At 62.5% G+C, this 13,331-nt stretch overlaps 1 protein-coding gene across 2 annotated transcripts in view; it reads left to right on the top strand.

Annotated features, from left to right (window-relative positions):
• The window catches only part of PLCG1 (phospholipase C gamma 1), a 35,167-nt gene that overhangs the window by 19,151 nt on the left and 2,685 nt on the right, over positions 1 to 13,331 (top strand). For both annotated transcript variants that reach the window (XM_012534175.3, XM_004272852.4), the window contains exons 2-28: positions 489 to 641; positions 719 to 812; positions 955 to 1,002; positions 3,193 to 3,277; positions 3,372 to 3,455; positions 3,679 to 3,713; positions 3,937 to 4,009; positions 4,109 to 4,210; positions 4,398 to 4,516; positions 4,595 to 4,680; positions 4,760 to 4,880; positions 5,582 to 5,750; positions 5,864 to 5,986; positions 6,068 to 6,169; positions 6,250 to 6,437; positions 6,665 to 6,865; positions 6,937 to 7,056; positions 7,145 to 7,325; positions 8,097 to 8,174; positions 8,973 to 9,076; positions 9,255 to 9,351; positions 9,606 to 9,675; positions 10,128 to 10,285; positions 11,646 to 11,742; positions 11,835 to 12,059; positions 12,134 to 12,282; positions 13,129 to 13,243. In XM_012534175.3, coding sequence (XP_012389629.1) covers positions 489 to 641; positions 719 to 812; positions 955 to 1,002; positions 3,193 to 3,277; positions 3,372 to 3,455; positions 3,679 to 3,713; positions 3,937 to 4,009; positions 4,109 to 4,210; positions 4,398 to 4,516; positions 4,595 to 4,680; positions 4,760 to 4,880; positions 5,582 to 5,750; positions 5,864 to 5,986; positions 6,068 to 6,169; positions 6,250 to 6,437; positions 6,665 to 6,865; positions 6,937 to 7,056; positions 7,145 to 7,325; positions 8,097 to 8,174; positions 8,973 to 9,076; positions 9,255 to 9,351; positions 9,606 to 9,675; positions 10,128 to 10,285; positions 11,646 to 11,742; positions 11,835 to 12,059; positions 12,134 to 12,282; positions 13,129 to 13,243 — 3,177 coding nt within the window. The remainder of the gene's footprint in view (positions 1 to 488; positions 642 to 718; positions 813 to 954; positions 1,003 to 3,192; positions 3,278 to 3,371; positions 3,456 to 3,678; positions 3,714 to 3,936; positions 4,010 to 4,108; positions 4,211 to 4,397; positions 4,517 to 4,594; positions 4,681 to 4,759; positions 4,881 to 5,581; positions 5,751 to 5,863; positions 5,987 to 6,067; positions 6,170 to 6,249; positions 6,438 to 6,664; positions 6,866 to 6,936; positions 7,057 to 7,144; positions 7,326 to 8,096; positions 8,175 to 8,972; positions 9,077 to 9,254; positions 9,352 to 9,605; positions 9,676 to 10,127; positions 10,286 to 11,645; positions 11,743 to 11,834; positions 12,060 to 12,133; positions 12,283 to 13,128; positions 13,244 to 13,331) is intronic.

The following is a 13,331-nucleotide window of genomic DNA, read 5'->3' as shown; positions in this document are numbered from 1 at the left end:
CTAGCCGCTCCGCGGCACGTGGGATCTTCCCGGACCGGGGCACAAACCCGTGTCCCCTGCATTGGCAGGTGGACTCTCAACCACTGCGCCACCAGGGAAGCCCTAGTTTTAGTACTTTTGTGTCAGGAAAGGGTCCTCACAGAACAGCCGTGGGTCCCCATTTCTCTTTGTAGAGTCCGGCTCTTTCCCAGGTCAGAGTGAACTGCCTATATTGTCACCGAGGGAAGGTACACAGGACGGAGATTCCTGTTCCCGCAGACACTCAGCTTTTAGCAGAGCTCTGTCCTTAGACTCAGCCCAGTTCTCTTCTGTACCCCAGTAGGACTGAGTGGTCTTGACTCTGCCCACCTTCCCGGGGTGGGGGGGGTCTCTCTTTGTGGTCCTCCATGAGGAGAGTGTGGGAATGAGTGGGAGACAAGGCTGCCCTCGTTTCAGTGCTAACCCTGAGAGACCTCAGCCTGACCTTGACCTCTTCCCTGCCTTCCTAGTTGACATTCGAGAAATCAAGGAGATCCGCCCGGGGAAGACCTCACGGGACTTCGATCGCTACCAAGAGGATCCTGCTTTTCGACCGGACCAGTCACACTGCTTTGTCATCCTGTATGGAATGGAATTCCGCCTGAAGACCCTGAGCCTGCAAGGTGGGAGCTGAGGAGGTGGAGGAGTTAAGGGCAGCAGCCCCTGGCCCCAGGCTCAGCTCTTTGCCCCTTGCTCATAGCTACGTCTGAGGACGAAGTGAACATGTGGATCAAGGGCCTGACTTGGCTGATGGAGGATACGTTGCAGGCGGCCACACCCTTGCAGATTGAGAGGTAAGAACCCCCCGCAGACGTGCTTAGGGTTGGGGCATCGGGCTCTAGGGAGCAGGGCAGGGACTCAGGCCTCTGTGCCCAGAGCCTGCCTGCTGGTCTCCTCCCTAAGCCTGGGCCTCACTTCGGGCTTCTCTCCCTCCAGGTGGCTGCGGAAGCAGTTCTACTCAGTGGACCGGAATCGTGAGGATCGGTGGGTCCTGCGCTGTGGCTCTAGCCCAGCAGGGTGGGTTGGGGCCGCCAGAGCAATAGCCCACCTCCAGGCAGCTGCCTGGAGAACCGGAGGACCTGCCTCAAGCAGGGTGGGCAGGTGGTTCTGGCACAAGGAGCTTCCTGCAGAAAGCCCTCTGATGGCCTTGTGCGAGCTGGCAGGAGAGGCCAGGGACGATAAGCCACGTGCCCTGCCACTGTGGGCAGAGATAGGCGGTACAGAACTGGCTCTGGGTGTCCTGTAGTTTGTGTGTGGGGGGGGTGCTTTGAAGCTCACGGCTTTGAGGCCATGGTGTGACTACCAGAGGGGCTACAGAGAGGTTCAGGACAAAAGCTGGGTGATGCATGATGAGGACCGTTGACTGGGAGAGAGGTGGACACCACGGAGGGTGTTGAAGAGAAACATGACGTGACCCGGGTTCAGTTGCACAGAACTGCTAGCTGCGCTTGGAGGGTCCAGGGCAGGTGGAGTGGAGAACTCAGGGAGCAACTCCAACGCTCTGGGTGAAGAAGACTGGGTCAGAGTGGGGTATTAGGAAGGGGTTGGATTTTGGCTAGGCTGTATTTTGAAGATAGAGCCCAATAGCATTTCCTAACAGATTGATTTTGGGGTGAGAGAGAGTTGAGGTTTACGGTAAAAAGCTTTTTGGCGTGAGCATCTGGAAAGGTGGAGTTGCCATTGACTGAGATGGGGAAGGCTGTGGGAGGTGCACACTTGAGTGGGTGAAGTTCTGTGATGCCCTTAGATGTTCAGGTAGAGATGTTGAGCAGGCAGGTGTGTAGAACGAGTTCAGGGGAGAAGTTGGGCTGGAGCTGGAACCTGAGGAGCACATAGGTGATATGGAAGGCCACGAGGCTCGTGATGCCTGGGGGTAACCTTGGCAAGAAAAGGGAAGGAGGCTGGTGGCTGATCCCAGGCCCATGCTGCCTCAACACTGGGGACTGGGGAGGTGAGGAGAGGAGCCAGCCAAGGGAAGTGGCTGCTCTAGAGTTAAGAGGAAAATCGGAGGGTATAGAGCCCTGGAAGCCCAGGGAAGAGGGGGTGGTCAGCTGTGCCAGGCCTTGTCACGTGTGGGGAAGACTGAGAGGTGCTCCTTGGACTCGACAGCACAGAGGTCGTTGGTGACCTTGAGGCAGGCAGTGGACAGTGGGGATGGGGTTCAGGAAATGAAAGGAGCCTGGGTCTCTCCTTTAAGGCACTGCTGTGAAGAGGAGCAGAGAAGGGGCAGTGGCTGGAGAGGAAGCAGGGCAGACAGGTGTTTGGGGGGGAGTGGTAACAATCTGCGTGTAATGCTGATGGCAAGGAGTCCACAGAAGGAAAGCTTGATGACGCAGCAAGTTTCCTAACCTGCCCAGTGAGGACCCTGACGGCCCCACCCCCGGTGACTGAGACCAGGCAAGCGCTTGCTGAACAGCACTGGCTGATAGATAGCAGGACTGCCCAGGGCAGGGCTGGACTCCTCAGGGAGTTTTGGTGCTGCCCGCCAGGCCCTTGGGCAAGAGAAGGAGGGGTGCCCACATTCCCCTCCCTGCCACCACCTCCCAGGAAAGAAGGCCTCCCTCTCCCAATCGTGTTCATCCTGTTGCCAGGCCCAGCATTGTCCTCCGCCCCATTCTTGGGCAGGGGTGCTTCCCTGTCAGACCCCGGGAGTGTGCTCCATTGCCAGCAGTGGTATTGGGCTGAGAAGGATCTTCCCCCTCCTCCCCTCGGAGGCCCTGACTCCCAGGGGCAGTGGGCGGGAGTCCTGTGAGCTGCCTGCCCCTCTCGGGGAGTTTGAGAATGAGGTGGAAGGAGCCTGGAGGTCCCACAGTAGTGGCTGCCTCTCTCTGTCCTTGGGAGAGCTGAGGGCCCAGACGTGTGGGCTGAGCGGTGCTGGTGGGAGGGCGGCCCGAAGATGGGCTCCCCTTGCCCCGCCCTGACCCACTTTACTGAGGCTGGTGACCCCTCCTTGCCAGAATCCTAGACTTTCCTTTGCTCAGCTGAGGAGACCGAGGCCCAGAGAAAGGAAGGGACTTCCTTTGGTTACCCCATGGTTCTGAGCCAGCCTCACTGTCAGGACTGCAAGTCCCAGAGTAGTGTTGTTTACCTGTTCAGCCCCAGGTGGACTCAGCCCACAGGTCAGAGGTCGTGAGAGGTGGGGTGAGGCCACTGGCGATGTCCTTGTTTCCTCAGTATATCAGCCAAGGACCTGAAGAACATGCTGTCCCAGGTCAACTACCGGGTCCCCAACATGCGCTTCCTCCGAGAGCGGCTGACGGTAAGGGCCGGTGGGCCGTCTGCAGGCGGGTGGGGAGGCTGGCTGCCCCAGGCCCTGAGGGAGGCCTGACCGGAAGTGCCGCTCTGCCTCGCAGGACCTGGAGCAGCGCACCAGCGACATCACCTACGGGCAGTTTGCTCAGCTGTACCGCAGCCTTATGTACAGCGCCCAGAAGACGGTGCATGAGCCACCTACCCCCACCGCCCCTACCCTGCTCTCCCCCCCCAGCCCCGCTTGCCTCAGCCCTGCTGCCCTGCTTGGGGGCGATTGGGTGCCATTTCTCCAGTTCTTCTCCTCGTGAGGCCTGCCCCTTTCTGTTGCCCCAGCCTTTCTTCCTGAGAGCCCCTTCCCCACGTGGCCTCCCAGGGGCTCTCATGCTGACCTGGTTCTGTCTCCTGCAGATGGACCTCCCCTTCCTGGAAGCCAGTGCCCTAAGGTTTGGTTTGAGTTGGGGAGGTGGGGTTCTCCCTGGGCCCCTTTGTCCCTCGCCTGGTTGATTCCCGATGCAGGTGGGAGGCAGCGGGAGCAGGGGAGCCCTGCTGGCCCATTCCGGGCGGCTGTGCTGGCCGGGAGCTGGGCCCTGCCTTCCCAGGGGCCCCTCATTGTCTGTGGCCCACGCTAGCCAGCCGGCCGCCAGGCATTTCCCTTCTCTTCCGCAGGGCGGGGGAGCGGCCGGAGCTCTGCCGGGTGTCCCTTCCTGAGTTCCAGCAGTTCCTCCTCGAGTACCAGGGGGTAGGACTGGGCTGGGGTTGGGCCAGGGTGCTGGCCGAGAGGGGCTGGGCTCACCACGGGATGGAGGCCCCTCACATGCCCCACCCTCCCACCCATCAGGAGCTATGGGCTGTCGACCAGCTCCAGGTGCAGGAGTTCATGCTCAGCTTCCTTCGAGACCCCTTGCGAGAGATCGAGGAGCCTTACTTCTTCCTGGATGAGGTGAGCCCTGCCCCTCACCCTCCATCGGGGAATCAGGGAGCAGACGGGCCCACGGGAGCCCGGCCAGGTCCCTCCCGCAGTCCATCGTGCCCCCGACCTGGATTGAGCACTCTCTCCCGTGTCACCCTGTGCTGTGGCCCAGGGCAGGGGCTCATCCTCTCTTCTCTCCGCATTTGCTCCTGGGCAGTTCGTCACCTTCCTGTTCTCCAAGGAGAACAGCATATGGAATTCGCAGCTGGACGCCGTGTGCCCCGACACCATGAACAACCCCCTGTCCCACTACTGGATCTCCTCCTCGCACAACACGTGAGTGGCTCCCTTGGCCCACACCCGACCCCGGGAGGTGGGTCTCGCCTGACCACCTCGCCCTGCTTCCCTGTCCAGGTACCTGACCGGGGACCAGTTTTCCAGCGAGTCCTCCCTGGAAGCCTACGCCCGCTGCCTGCGGATGGGCTGCCGCTGCATCGAGTGTGCGTGGGGGCTAGGTTGGGCGGGGGGGCGGGGGGGAGGCCTGCCCGCTTGACTCTGGTCACCTTGCTTGCTCTCCAGTGGACTGCTGGGATGGTCCAGACGGGATGCCAGTCATTTACCACGGACACACCCTGACCACCAAGATCAAGTTCTCAGACGTCCTGCACACCATCAAGGAGCACGCCTTTGTGGCCTCAGAGTGAGTGGCGTGGCTCGGCTCCAGCTCTCTCCTGGGTCCCCTTGAATGTGCTACCCCCTCCCTGCCTTCCACCTCCTGCCACCTGCTGGAGCCCACCCTTCCCAAGCCATTCACTTCCTGCACGCTTGGCCCACCTGCTCACTCCATGGGTCTTTCTCAGCCTGTGGAACACAGTCAAGCTTTTCTCATCCTCAAAAATTAATTCCTTAACCCTGGGCTCACAAGGCCATTGTCCTGCCAGTTCCTTTCCCGTTACAATCCGGAGAATTGTCTGTGCTCCTTGTCTCTCACTCTGCAGTTCCTATTGTTCCCCACAACACGTGGTCACTAGTCTCTCCCACCTCACTGAGGGGGTCACTGGGGTCCCCCAGTAGCTAAATTTGGAGGCTGCTTGTCACCTCTCCTGACCTTGGGTGTAGGATGTCTCTCCTTGCTGATGGGGCAGCCTCCATGATGAGATCAACTCTGGGGACACCTGCCTGCAACAGTCCCAGCCGTTGGTTTCTGCTGCACCCAAAAGTGCCTCTCTAGACCCCTCTCCTACCCCACACAGTGGCCAGGGCCTGCCTCTTCTCTGGGGTGACTACCCTCTAGAAGGGACCTTGGGCCCGAGGCTCCTAACACCTCACTCTGTGAGGGTCTGAGCTGTGACTCCTCGGAATTGCAGGATCTGTGTTACGCACTGGTCCCCCACCCTGCAGGTACCCGGTCATCTTGTCCATCGAGGACCATTGCAGCATCGCCCAGCAGAGGAACATGGCCCAGTACTTCAAGAAGGTGCTCGGGGACACACTCCTCACCAAGCCCGTGGACATTGCTGCTGACGGGCTCCCCTCACCCAGCCAGCTCAAGAGGAAGATCCTCATCAAGGTAGGGCTTTGGGGGCCCCACTCCTCCGCTCCAGCTGTGGGTCCAGGCCTGGGTGAGGAGGTGGGGCTCTGGGCCTGGGCCTGGGAAGCCACGTCGTGGCCTGTCCCCCACAGCACAAGAAGCTGGCTGAGGGCAGTGCCTATGAAGAGGTGCCTACGTCCGTGATGTACTCTGAGAACGACATCAGCAACTCCATCAAGAACGGCATCCTCTACCTGGAGGACCCTGTGAATCACGTGAGCGCTGGGCCTGGCTGGGCCTGAGGGGCAGGGTGGTGAGAGCGCTCTGTTCACAGGCCTCGCTCCCGCCTCTTCCAGGAGTGGTATCCCCACTACTTCGTTCTGACCAGTAGCAAGATCTACTACTCCGAGGAGACCAGCAGTGACCAGGGCAACGAGGACGAGGAGGAGCCCAAGGAGGTGAGGGGCTGGCCCAGGGCCGGGGGCCGGGCTGGGGTCAGAGTCACCGAGTGTCTCTGCTGTCGCCCTCTGCCTTGCAGGCCAGTGGCAGCACAGAGCTGCACTCCAACGAGAAGTGGTTTCACGGGAAGCTCGGGGCAGGACGGGATGGGCGGCACATTGCCGAGCGCCTGCTCACAGAGTACTGCATCGAGACCGGGGCCCCCGACGGCTCCTTCCTCGTGCGCGAGAGCGAGACCTTCGTGGGCGACTACACCCTCTCCTTCTGGTAACCCTCCCAGCGCGTGCACACGTGGATCCGACGCCGGCAGGGGAGGCCAGGTCCCACAGTGCGTCACGCGCACACACGCTTGCAGTTAGCGCGGAGCCCCTAGAGGGCCGCCCCCACCTGAGCCGTCCTCAGGGTGTCTCCTGCTTGAGGCCTGGTGCCTCGCCGCGGGTGGAGCGTGGCGTGTGGCCCGGCCTGCTGCTCACTGCCTCCCCGTGTCCCCTCAGGCGGAACGGCAAAGTCCAGCACTGCCGGATCCACTCCCGGCAGGACGCAGGGACCCCCAAGTTCTTCCTGACTGACAACCTCGTCTTCGACTCACTCTATGACCTCATCACACACTACCAGCAGGTGCCCCTGCGCTGCAACGAATTTGAGATGCGCCTCTCAGAACCCGTCCCGCAGACCAACGCCCACGAGAGCAAAGAGTGAGGGAGGGGATGGGGACGGGGCAGGAACCCGGGGGTGGTGGCCGGGTCTGACTCGGGCCCGTCCACAGGTGGTACCACGCGAGCCTGACCAGAGCGCAGGCCGAGCACATGCTGATGCGCGTCCCCCGGGACGGGGCCTTCCTGGTGCGGAAACGGAATGAGCCCAACTCCTACGCCATCTCCTTCCGGTGAGGGGGTCCCCCTGGGGTCTGGGGCGGTGCGGGCACACCTGGTCTGGGCTGCCCTGACCCTGTGTGGCTGTTCGGTCCCTGTCAGGGCTGAGGGCAAGATCAAGCACTGCCGCGTCCAGCAGGAGGGCCAGACCGTGATGCTGGGCAACTCAGAGTTCGACAGCCTCGTGGACCTCGTCAGCTACTACGAGAAGCATCCCCTGTACCGCAAGATGAAGCTACGCTATCCCATCAACGAGGAGGCGCTGGAGAAGATCGGCACAGCGGTGAGAGCCTGGGAGGCAGGGCGGGGCAGGCCGCACCTGACGGTCCCGGGGTGCTGTGGATGTGGGGAGCAGAGAGGCCCGGGGGCCGCGGGGCTGCTGGGAGGGCCAGCTAGCCCAGCTGGAGCCAGGAGGGCATCCTGGAGGGAGTGGCCTCTGAGTGGCATCTACAAGGACAGGCACAAGCTGGCCGGGTGAAGAGGTGGGGGCAGGCGTCCAGCAGAGATCCCCGTGGGCCAGGATGTGGGGTGCGGAGGTCCTAGGGCTCACACGGGGAGAGGGTCTGCCCGGGGCTGGGCACAGACCAGACTCTGTCCCCAGGGCAGGGGCGCATAGGCTACAGAGGCGCGGCTGTGGAGGGAGACCAGTGAGGGAGGAAGGCAGGGCTGTGGGGTGGGGCCCCAAGGGCTCTGGGCCAGGGGTGTGGCCCTGGGGAAGAGGAAGGGGTCCAGCGCAGAAGGTCCACTTGAGACTCTTGTCCTTGGACCTGGGTGGCCTAGGCGCGGGCTGCCGCCTGCTGAGGCTGGGGTGTGAGAGAAGTGTGCTGGGGGCCTGGGGCAGGCGCAGGGGGGCTTCAGGAACCGAGACTTTGGAGCCGTGGGCGCAAGGGCAGAGAGAGGAGGGGTGAGGCCAGGCCCCTGAGGTTGGGGGACCCTGGCGGACCAGGTGTGTGAAGGCAGCAGACTTGGTCCGGTGAGGAGGGGTGGGGACACGGAAGCCAGCAGCCTCTTTCCCCTCTGGGCGTTAACAAAGCCCCTTCTGTCCCGTTTCCAGGAGCCCGACTATGGGGCCCTGTATGAGGGCCGCAACCCCGGCTTCTACGTGGAGGCGAACCCCATGCCGACTTTCAAGGTGCAGCCTCGGGCTCTGGGCGCAGGCAGCTGGGGAGCATCTCCAGCTGCCTGGGGCTTGCATTCTCTGCTCAGGGCCACCTGCGGTCTTTGGGGAGAAGTGGTGTTGTGGTCTTCCGAGGCCAGAGAGGGGGTGAGAGGTGTGCGGTTGGTGTACGACCGCGTCTCTCCCGGCGCCGACCCCTCCCCAGCCCTGTTCCTGGGGGTCCGCACCGACCCTTCCAGACTACTCCCTGGGTGACCCCTGTTTTCTTCCTGGGGGCAGTGGGGTGGGGGTGGGGCACGCTGGCCAGAAGACGGTGTTCTCTGCCCCTCCCTCCCTCCCTCCCCTTATGGAGCTCTGTCAGGGCTTTTTTCTAAGGGGTAAGGAGCTGTGCCCTTTTCCTCACCCGCTTTCCTCAGCAGCCATGGAGCCTGGGAGAAGATTCCTTCTCCTACTTTGCAGATGAGGAATGATGGGGTCCCAGGCACACTGCAAGCCTTCCGGTCCCAGAGGAGGCACTCAGCACCCGCAGACACTCCCCTCCTAGCCTCCTGGCCTGGCTCCTGGGGCCCCGGTCAGGGGCTTGCAAGGTTCTCCCTGGACCCTGAGGAGCTTCCCTGGCAGAGGCCCTGCTCTCCTGTTCCATCTGCCCTGGAGCCTCCCACAGGCCCGGGATGAGGACGGTAGTGAGGCTGGGTCACTGGCGGTGGCGCCTGAGCCCCAGCTGGGCAGCCCCAGCGCATGTGCGTGCGGCCACAGGTCAGGAGAGGAGGCGGAGGGCCTGTCTGCTTTGACCGGTGATTCTCTTCCCTGCAGTGCGCCGTCAAAGCTCTCTTCGACTACAAGGCCCAGAGAGAGGACGAGCTGACTTTCACCAAGAGCGCCATCATCCAGAACGTGGAGAAGCAGGAAGGAGGCTGGTGAGCCAGCTGAGAGCCCGTGGTGCGGGGCCAGGCATCCTGGGTGCCGGCGGCGTGGACAGTGAGAGGGGCTTGGGCGGCACGGGCCTGCACGGGCCCCGAGGTGTACCTGCAGGGCTGCCTTCCTCTGGGGGGGTTGGGGTGGCTGCTAGGGGTCAGCATGCTGCGGCTTCCCCAGGTGGCGTGGTGACTATGGTGGGAAAAAGCAGCTGTGGTTCCCGTCGAACTATGTGGAAGAGATGGTCAGCCCTGCGGCCCTGGAACCTGAGAGGGAGGTGAGACCAGAGCCCCGTTGGTGGGACGGGGCTCCCGTCCCCAGACTCCCTTCCTGTGCACACGCCACCACGGGCAGGGTCAGCGTGCCTGTGCGTGCACAGCCCCTCAACGTGCGGTCCTGTCTGCCCCGCCGAGGCCGCGGTCTCTGATAAACGTGGGCCACGCTCGTGCATTCACACGCTCGCTTGTCAGATGTATTTCCCATGTGGGCACAGTGGGCTTGCTGACCGTCCGTGGGCTTTGCCTTCCGCAGCACTTGGACGAGAACAGCCCCCTGGGGGACTTGCTGCGGGGGGTCTTGGATGTGCCGGCTTGTCAGATAGGTGAGCCCCCAGCCCCTTCTCTGCCCCTTAGGGTCACGCAGTCCCTGGTGGCCCTGTTCAGGCCCCAAGGGAGAAAGCCAATGGCCGGACCCCTAAAGGCTGCCCTCACCCTGAGCTCTCCCCATTCCTGGATACACTCTTGACGCCCAGGCTCCCTTCTTCACCCCTGGCCTTGACCCCTGCGTGCTCGCCCTGCGCAGGCGCTGTGGAGGGTGCCACTGGCGAGCTGAAGCCCACGGTCCTGATGGGCTGGTCCCTGGGTTGACAGAGGCTTGGGGACGGGGTGGGGATGGGCACGCGGCCCGGAGTGGCAGCGACTTATTGCTGGTCTGCAGCGTTCTCAGCTGTGAAGCGGGCCTGGCAGAGCAGTGCTGCCTCCTCACGGGGTGTGGGGTGGGGACTCAGGCACGTCTGTCCCCAGCTCTGCGCTCCTCTCCCTCCATCCCTCCCAGCCATCCGTCCTGAGGGCAAGAACAACCGGCTCTTCGTCTTCTCCATCAGCATGGCATCGGTGGCACACTGGTCCCTAGATGTGGCTGCCGACTCACAGGAGGAGCTGCAGGACTGGGTGAAAAAGATCCGGGAAGTGGCCCAGACTGCGGATGCCAGGGTGAGAGCCTGCCAGTGGCCCTCAGAGCCGCGGGGCAGCCCCGGGTGGGCAGCCCCCGCCGCTAGGCAGGGATCGGAGGAAACACACGTGGTCGGCGGTATGGCATGTTGAGGGTGTGTTGAGTTTGAGGTACCTGTGGGACGTCCAAGTGGCCCTGCTCAGTGGGCTTTTGGATACCAAGGGCAGAGGTGAGAGGACAGGTCGTGGGCTGGAAGCAGGAGTGGGTGCCCAGGGGCTTAGGGATGAGGTGGTATAGGTTGGGAACCAGGTGTGTGACCTTCGAGGATGTAGGTTTCAAGAAAGAGAGGCAGAGGGGTCTGATGCGCGGAGGGCTGCAGAGCAGACAGGCAGGGTCCGAATCTGAAAGTGCCTGTTGGAATTGGCAGCAGCCGTGTCAGGTCGTGGTTGGGTGGGATGGCAGTGGGCATCACGGAGCGTGGAAGGCAAGGGCGCAGCCTCTGCCGGGCAGGATGGTGGAAGAACGCGGAGCCCAAGCTGGGTCGGAAGGACCAGCCTCTGGAGGAGGGAGGCTCTTCCACTGAGCCTGGGGCAGAGGAGGAAGTGCTTGCCAAGGTGTGGGAACTCCTGCTCAGTGCCACCGCAGTCATTTGGGGTGGGGTGGAAGGCCTGCAGTACACACCTGTGGCTGCTTTGGAGAAAGGACACCCACGAGCCAAGCCGAGAGGGCTGGGTGCTGAGGATTCTGTCAGAGCAGGGCCCGGAAGGACAAGGCAGAAAGGACCAGGAGGTTGAAGGGATGGCTCCTGAGGTCTGGGCTGAGAGGGGAAGGAAGAGTCTGAGAATAGGAGCCCCTTCTGGAAGGAAGTGGGCCTCCAGGGGTCAGAGGACGGGATGGGGGCGCTTGTGAGTGGGCCTCCGTACCTGAAGTCTGGCCACAGCGAGTAGTAGGTGGTTGTGTTGAGTGAGTGAGGGGAACTGAGGGGTGAGGCTTCTGGGCCAGGGTGGGTGGGAAGGACGACGGTCCTTAGGACACAGAAGATAAGCCCGAGTCCCCAGCGAGGTCACAAGGAAATGGGGAGGCGGCCTATGTGCCTATGTGAGGGAGGCTTGGGTACTGAATGGTCACAGCATCTCTGCAGGTGCATCCAGCTCAGGGCCCTGGGGTGTCACTGGGGCCCGGTTGGTGGTGAGGATTCCACTCTCCTAAGTCTTGGAGAGCATGTGTCCTCAGGGGCAGGGAGGAGAGAGTACGTTTCTGGGGTGAGACTGGGGACAGACAGTGGGGTCTGGAAGGTGTGGGTGGGCATGCCCCAGGTGGCTGGGGGCTTCCCTCTCCTGGTGGGGGGGAGAGAGGGGTCCGGAGGGGTCCTGCCTGGGCTCAGGGCCTGTGTGTCACCAGCTCACTGAGGGGAAGATGATGGAGCGGAGGAAGAAGATCGCCCTGGAGCTCTCCGAGCTTGTTGTCTACTGCCGGCCTGTTCCCTTCGACGAAGAGAGTAAGGGTCTGGCCCAGGGGCAGTGCGGGGGTCTGGCCCCCAGCAGCGCCCGGGTGGGCGGGCTCTGTGAGCTCTCTCCCTGTTTGGCCCAGAGATCGGCACAGAACGCGCCTGCTACCGGGACATGTCGTCCTTCCCGGAAACCAAGGCCGAGAAGTACGTGAACAAGGCCAAAGGCAAGAAGTTCCTCCAGTACAACCGGCTGCAGCTCTCCCGCATCTACCCCAAGGGCCAGCGGCTGGACTCCTCCAATTACGACCCCTTGCCCATGTGGATCTGTGGCAGTCAGCTGGTAGCCCTCAACTTCCAAACCCCAGGTGAGGAGGTGGCCCATGGGGCGGGGTCCTGCCGGGCAGCTGGGCTGGAGTCCACTGTAACCCGGCTCTTCCAGACAAGCCTATGCAGATGAACCAGGCCCTCTTCCTGGCCGGCGGGCACTGCGGCTACGTGCTGCAGCCGAGCATCATGCGCGACGAGGCCTTCGACCCCTTTGACAAGAGCAGCCTCCGTGGGCTGGAGCCGTGCGCCATCTGCATCGAGGTGGGAAGGGGGCGCTCTGCTGGGCTCCTTCCAGCGTCCAGGCCGGGGTGCTGGTTAATGCCATGGGGCAGGGGGCACTGGACTGTCCTGGAGTTCGAGGAAGATGTAACTGTTTTCTGAGGTGGGCGTGTAGCTACCAGCCTCCCCCGTGGGGCTGGGCTCTGACCAGCACAGGCTGGAGGCAGCTGGCTAAGTGTGGACAGTGCTTGGCACTAAGGAGTCGGGCTATCCAGTAAGGCCAAGCCATGGAGAGCCACTGCCTGGCAGGAGTGGGCAGAAGACAGGCAGGAAGCTAGTGCCAGTGGTGAGCTAGCGGCCCACCGGCAGGAATCGGCTAGATGATACTTAACTTCCTGGAACGGGGCTTGAGTGAGACGGAGGCCTCCTGCCGCCCCTCGAGGTCCCGGGGCTCGCTCTGTGGTCGCACCCTTGAGGCCCCTGGTGAGCAGCCGTGATGTGGGCAGCTTGGTGCTGTGGGGCTCAGGTGTGGGGCCTGAGCAGTCTTGGAGGGAGGAGTGAGGACGGCGTGGGGTGAACCAGGTTTCTCCCGGAGAGGAGCTATTTTTTTTGTTCTAGGGGGAAGTAATTTTTAAATTTTCATGTTAAAATAGACATGGATTTCATGTGGAGTTGACTGCAAAAACTCACGTGAAAATTTTGGTTAAGGCTAGGACTTCTTCAAAGGAACTTCTGCTGCGGCAGCTGCCTTTAGAGCCCTGATGACTTGAGGGACTTAGTGGGCAGTGTCCTTGGGGCCCAGCAGAGGGCGCACTGCCTCCGCTGGGTAGTGGGGACTTGGCATGAGTTGGAAGGACCATCCTGGGCCCACCTTTGCCTGCCTTACAGGTGCTGGGGGCCCGGCATCTGCCGAAGAATGGCCGAGGCATCGTGTGTCCTTTCGTGGAGATTGAGGTGGCCGGTGCTGAGTATGACAGCACCAAGCAGAAGACTGAGTTTGTGGGTGAGTCTCCTCCCCGCTCACCATCCTCATCCTCCAGGGCACTGAAGGCCCCTCCGCACCTGTGATCCGTCCTCTCCTGGCAGTGGCC

Source organism: Orcinus orca, chromosome 16 (assembly GCF_937001465.1).
Source record: "Orcinus orca chromosome 16, mOrcOrc1.1, whole genome shotgun sequence".
Taxonomy (NCBI): Eukaryota; Metazoa; Chordata; class Mammalia; order Artiodactyla; family Delphinidae; genus Orcinus; species Orcinus orca.
Note: the sequence above shows the minus strand (reverse complement) of the source record. Positions and strands in the feature narration are given on the sequence as shown.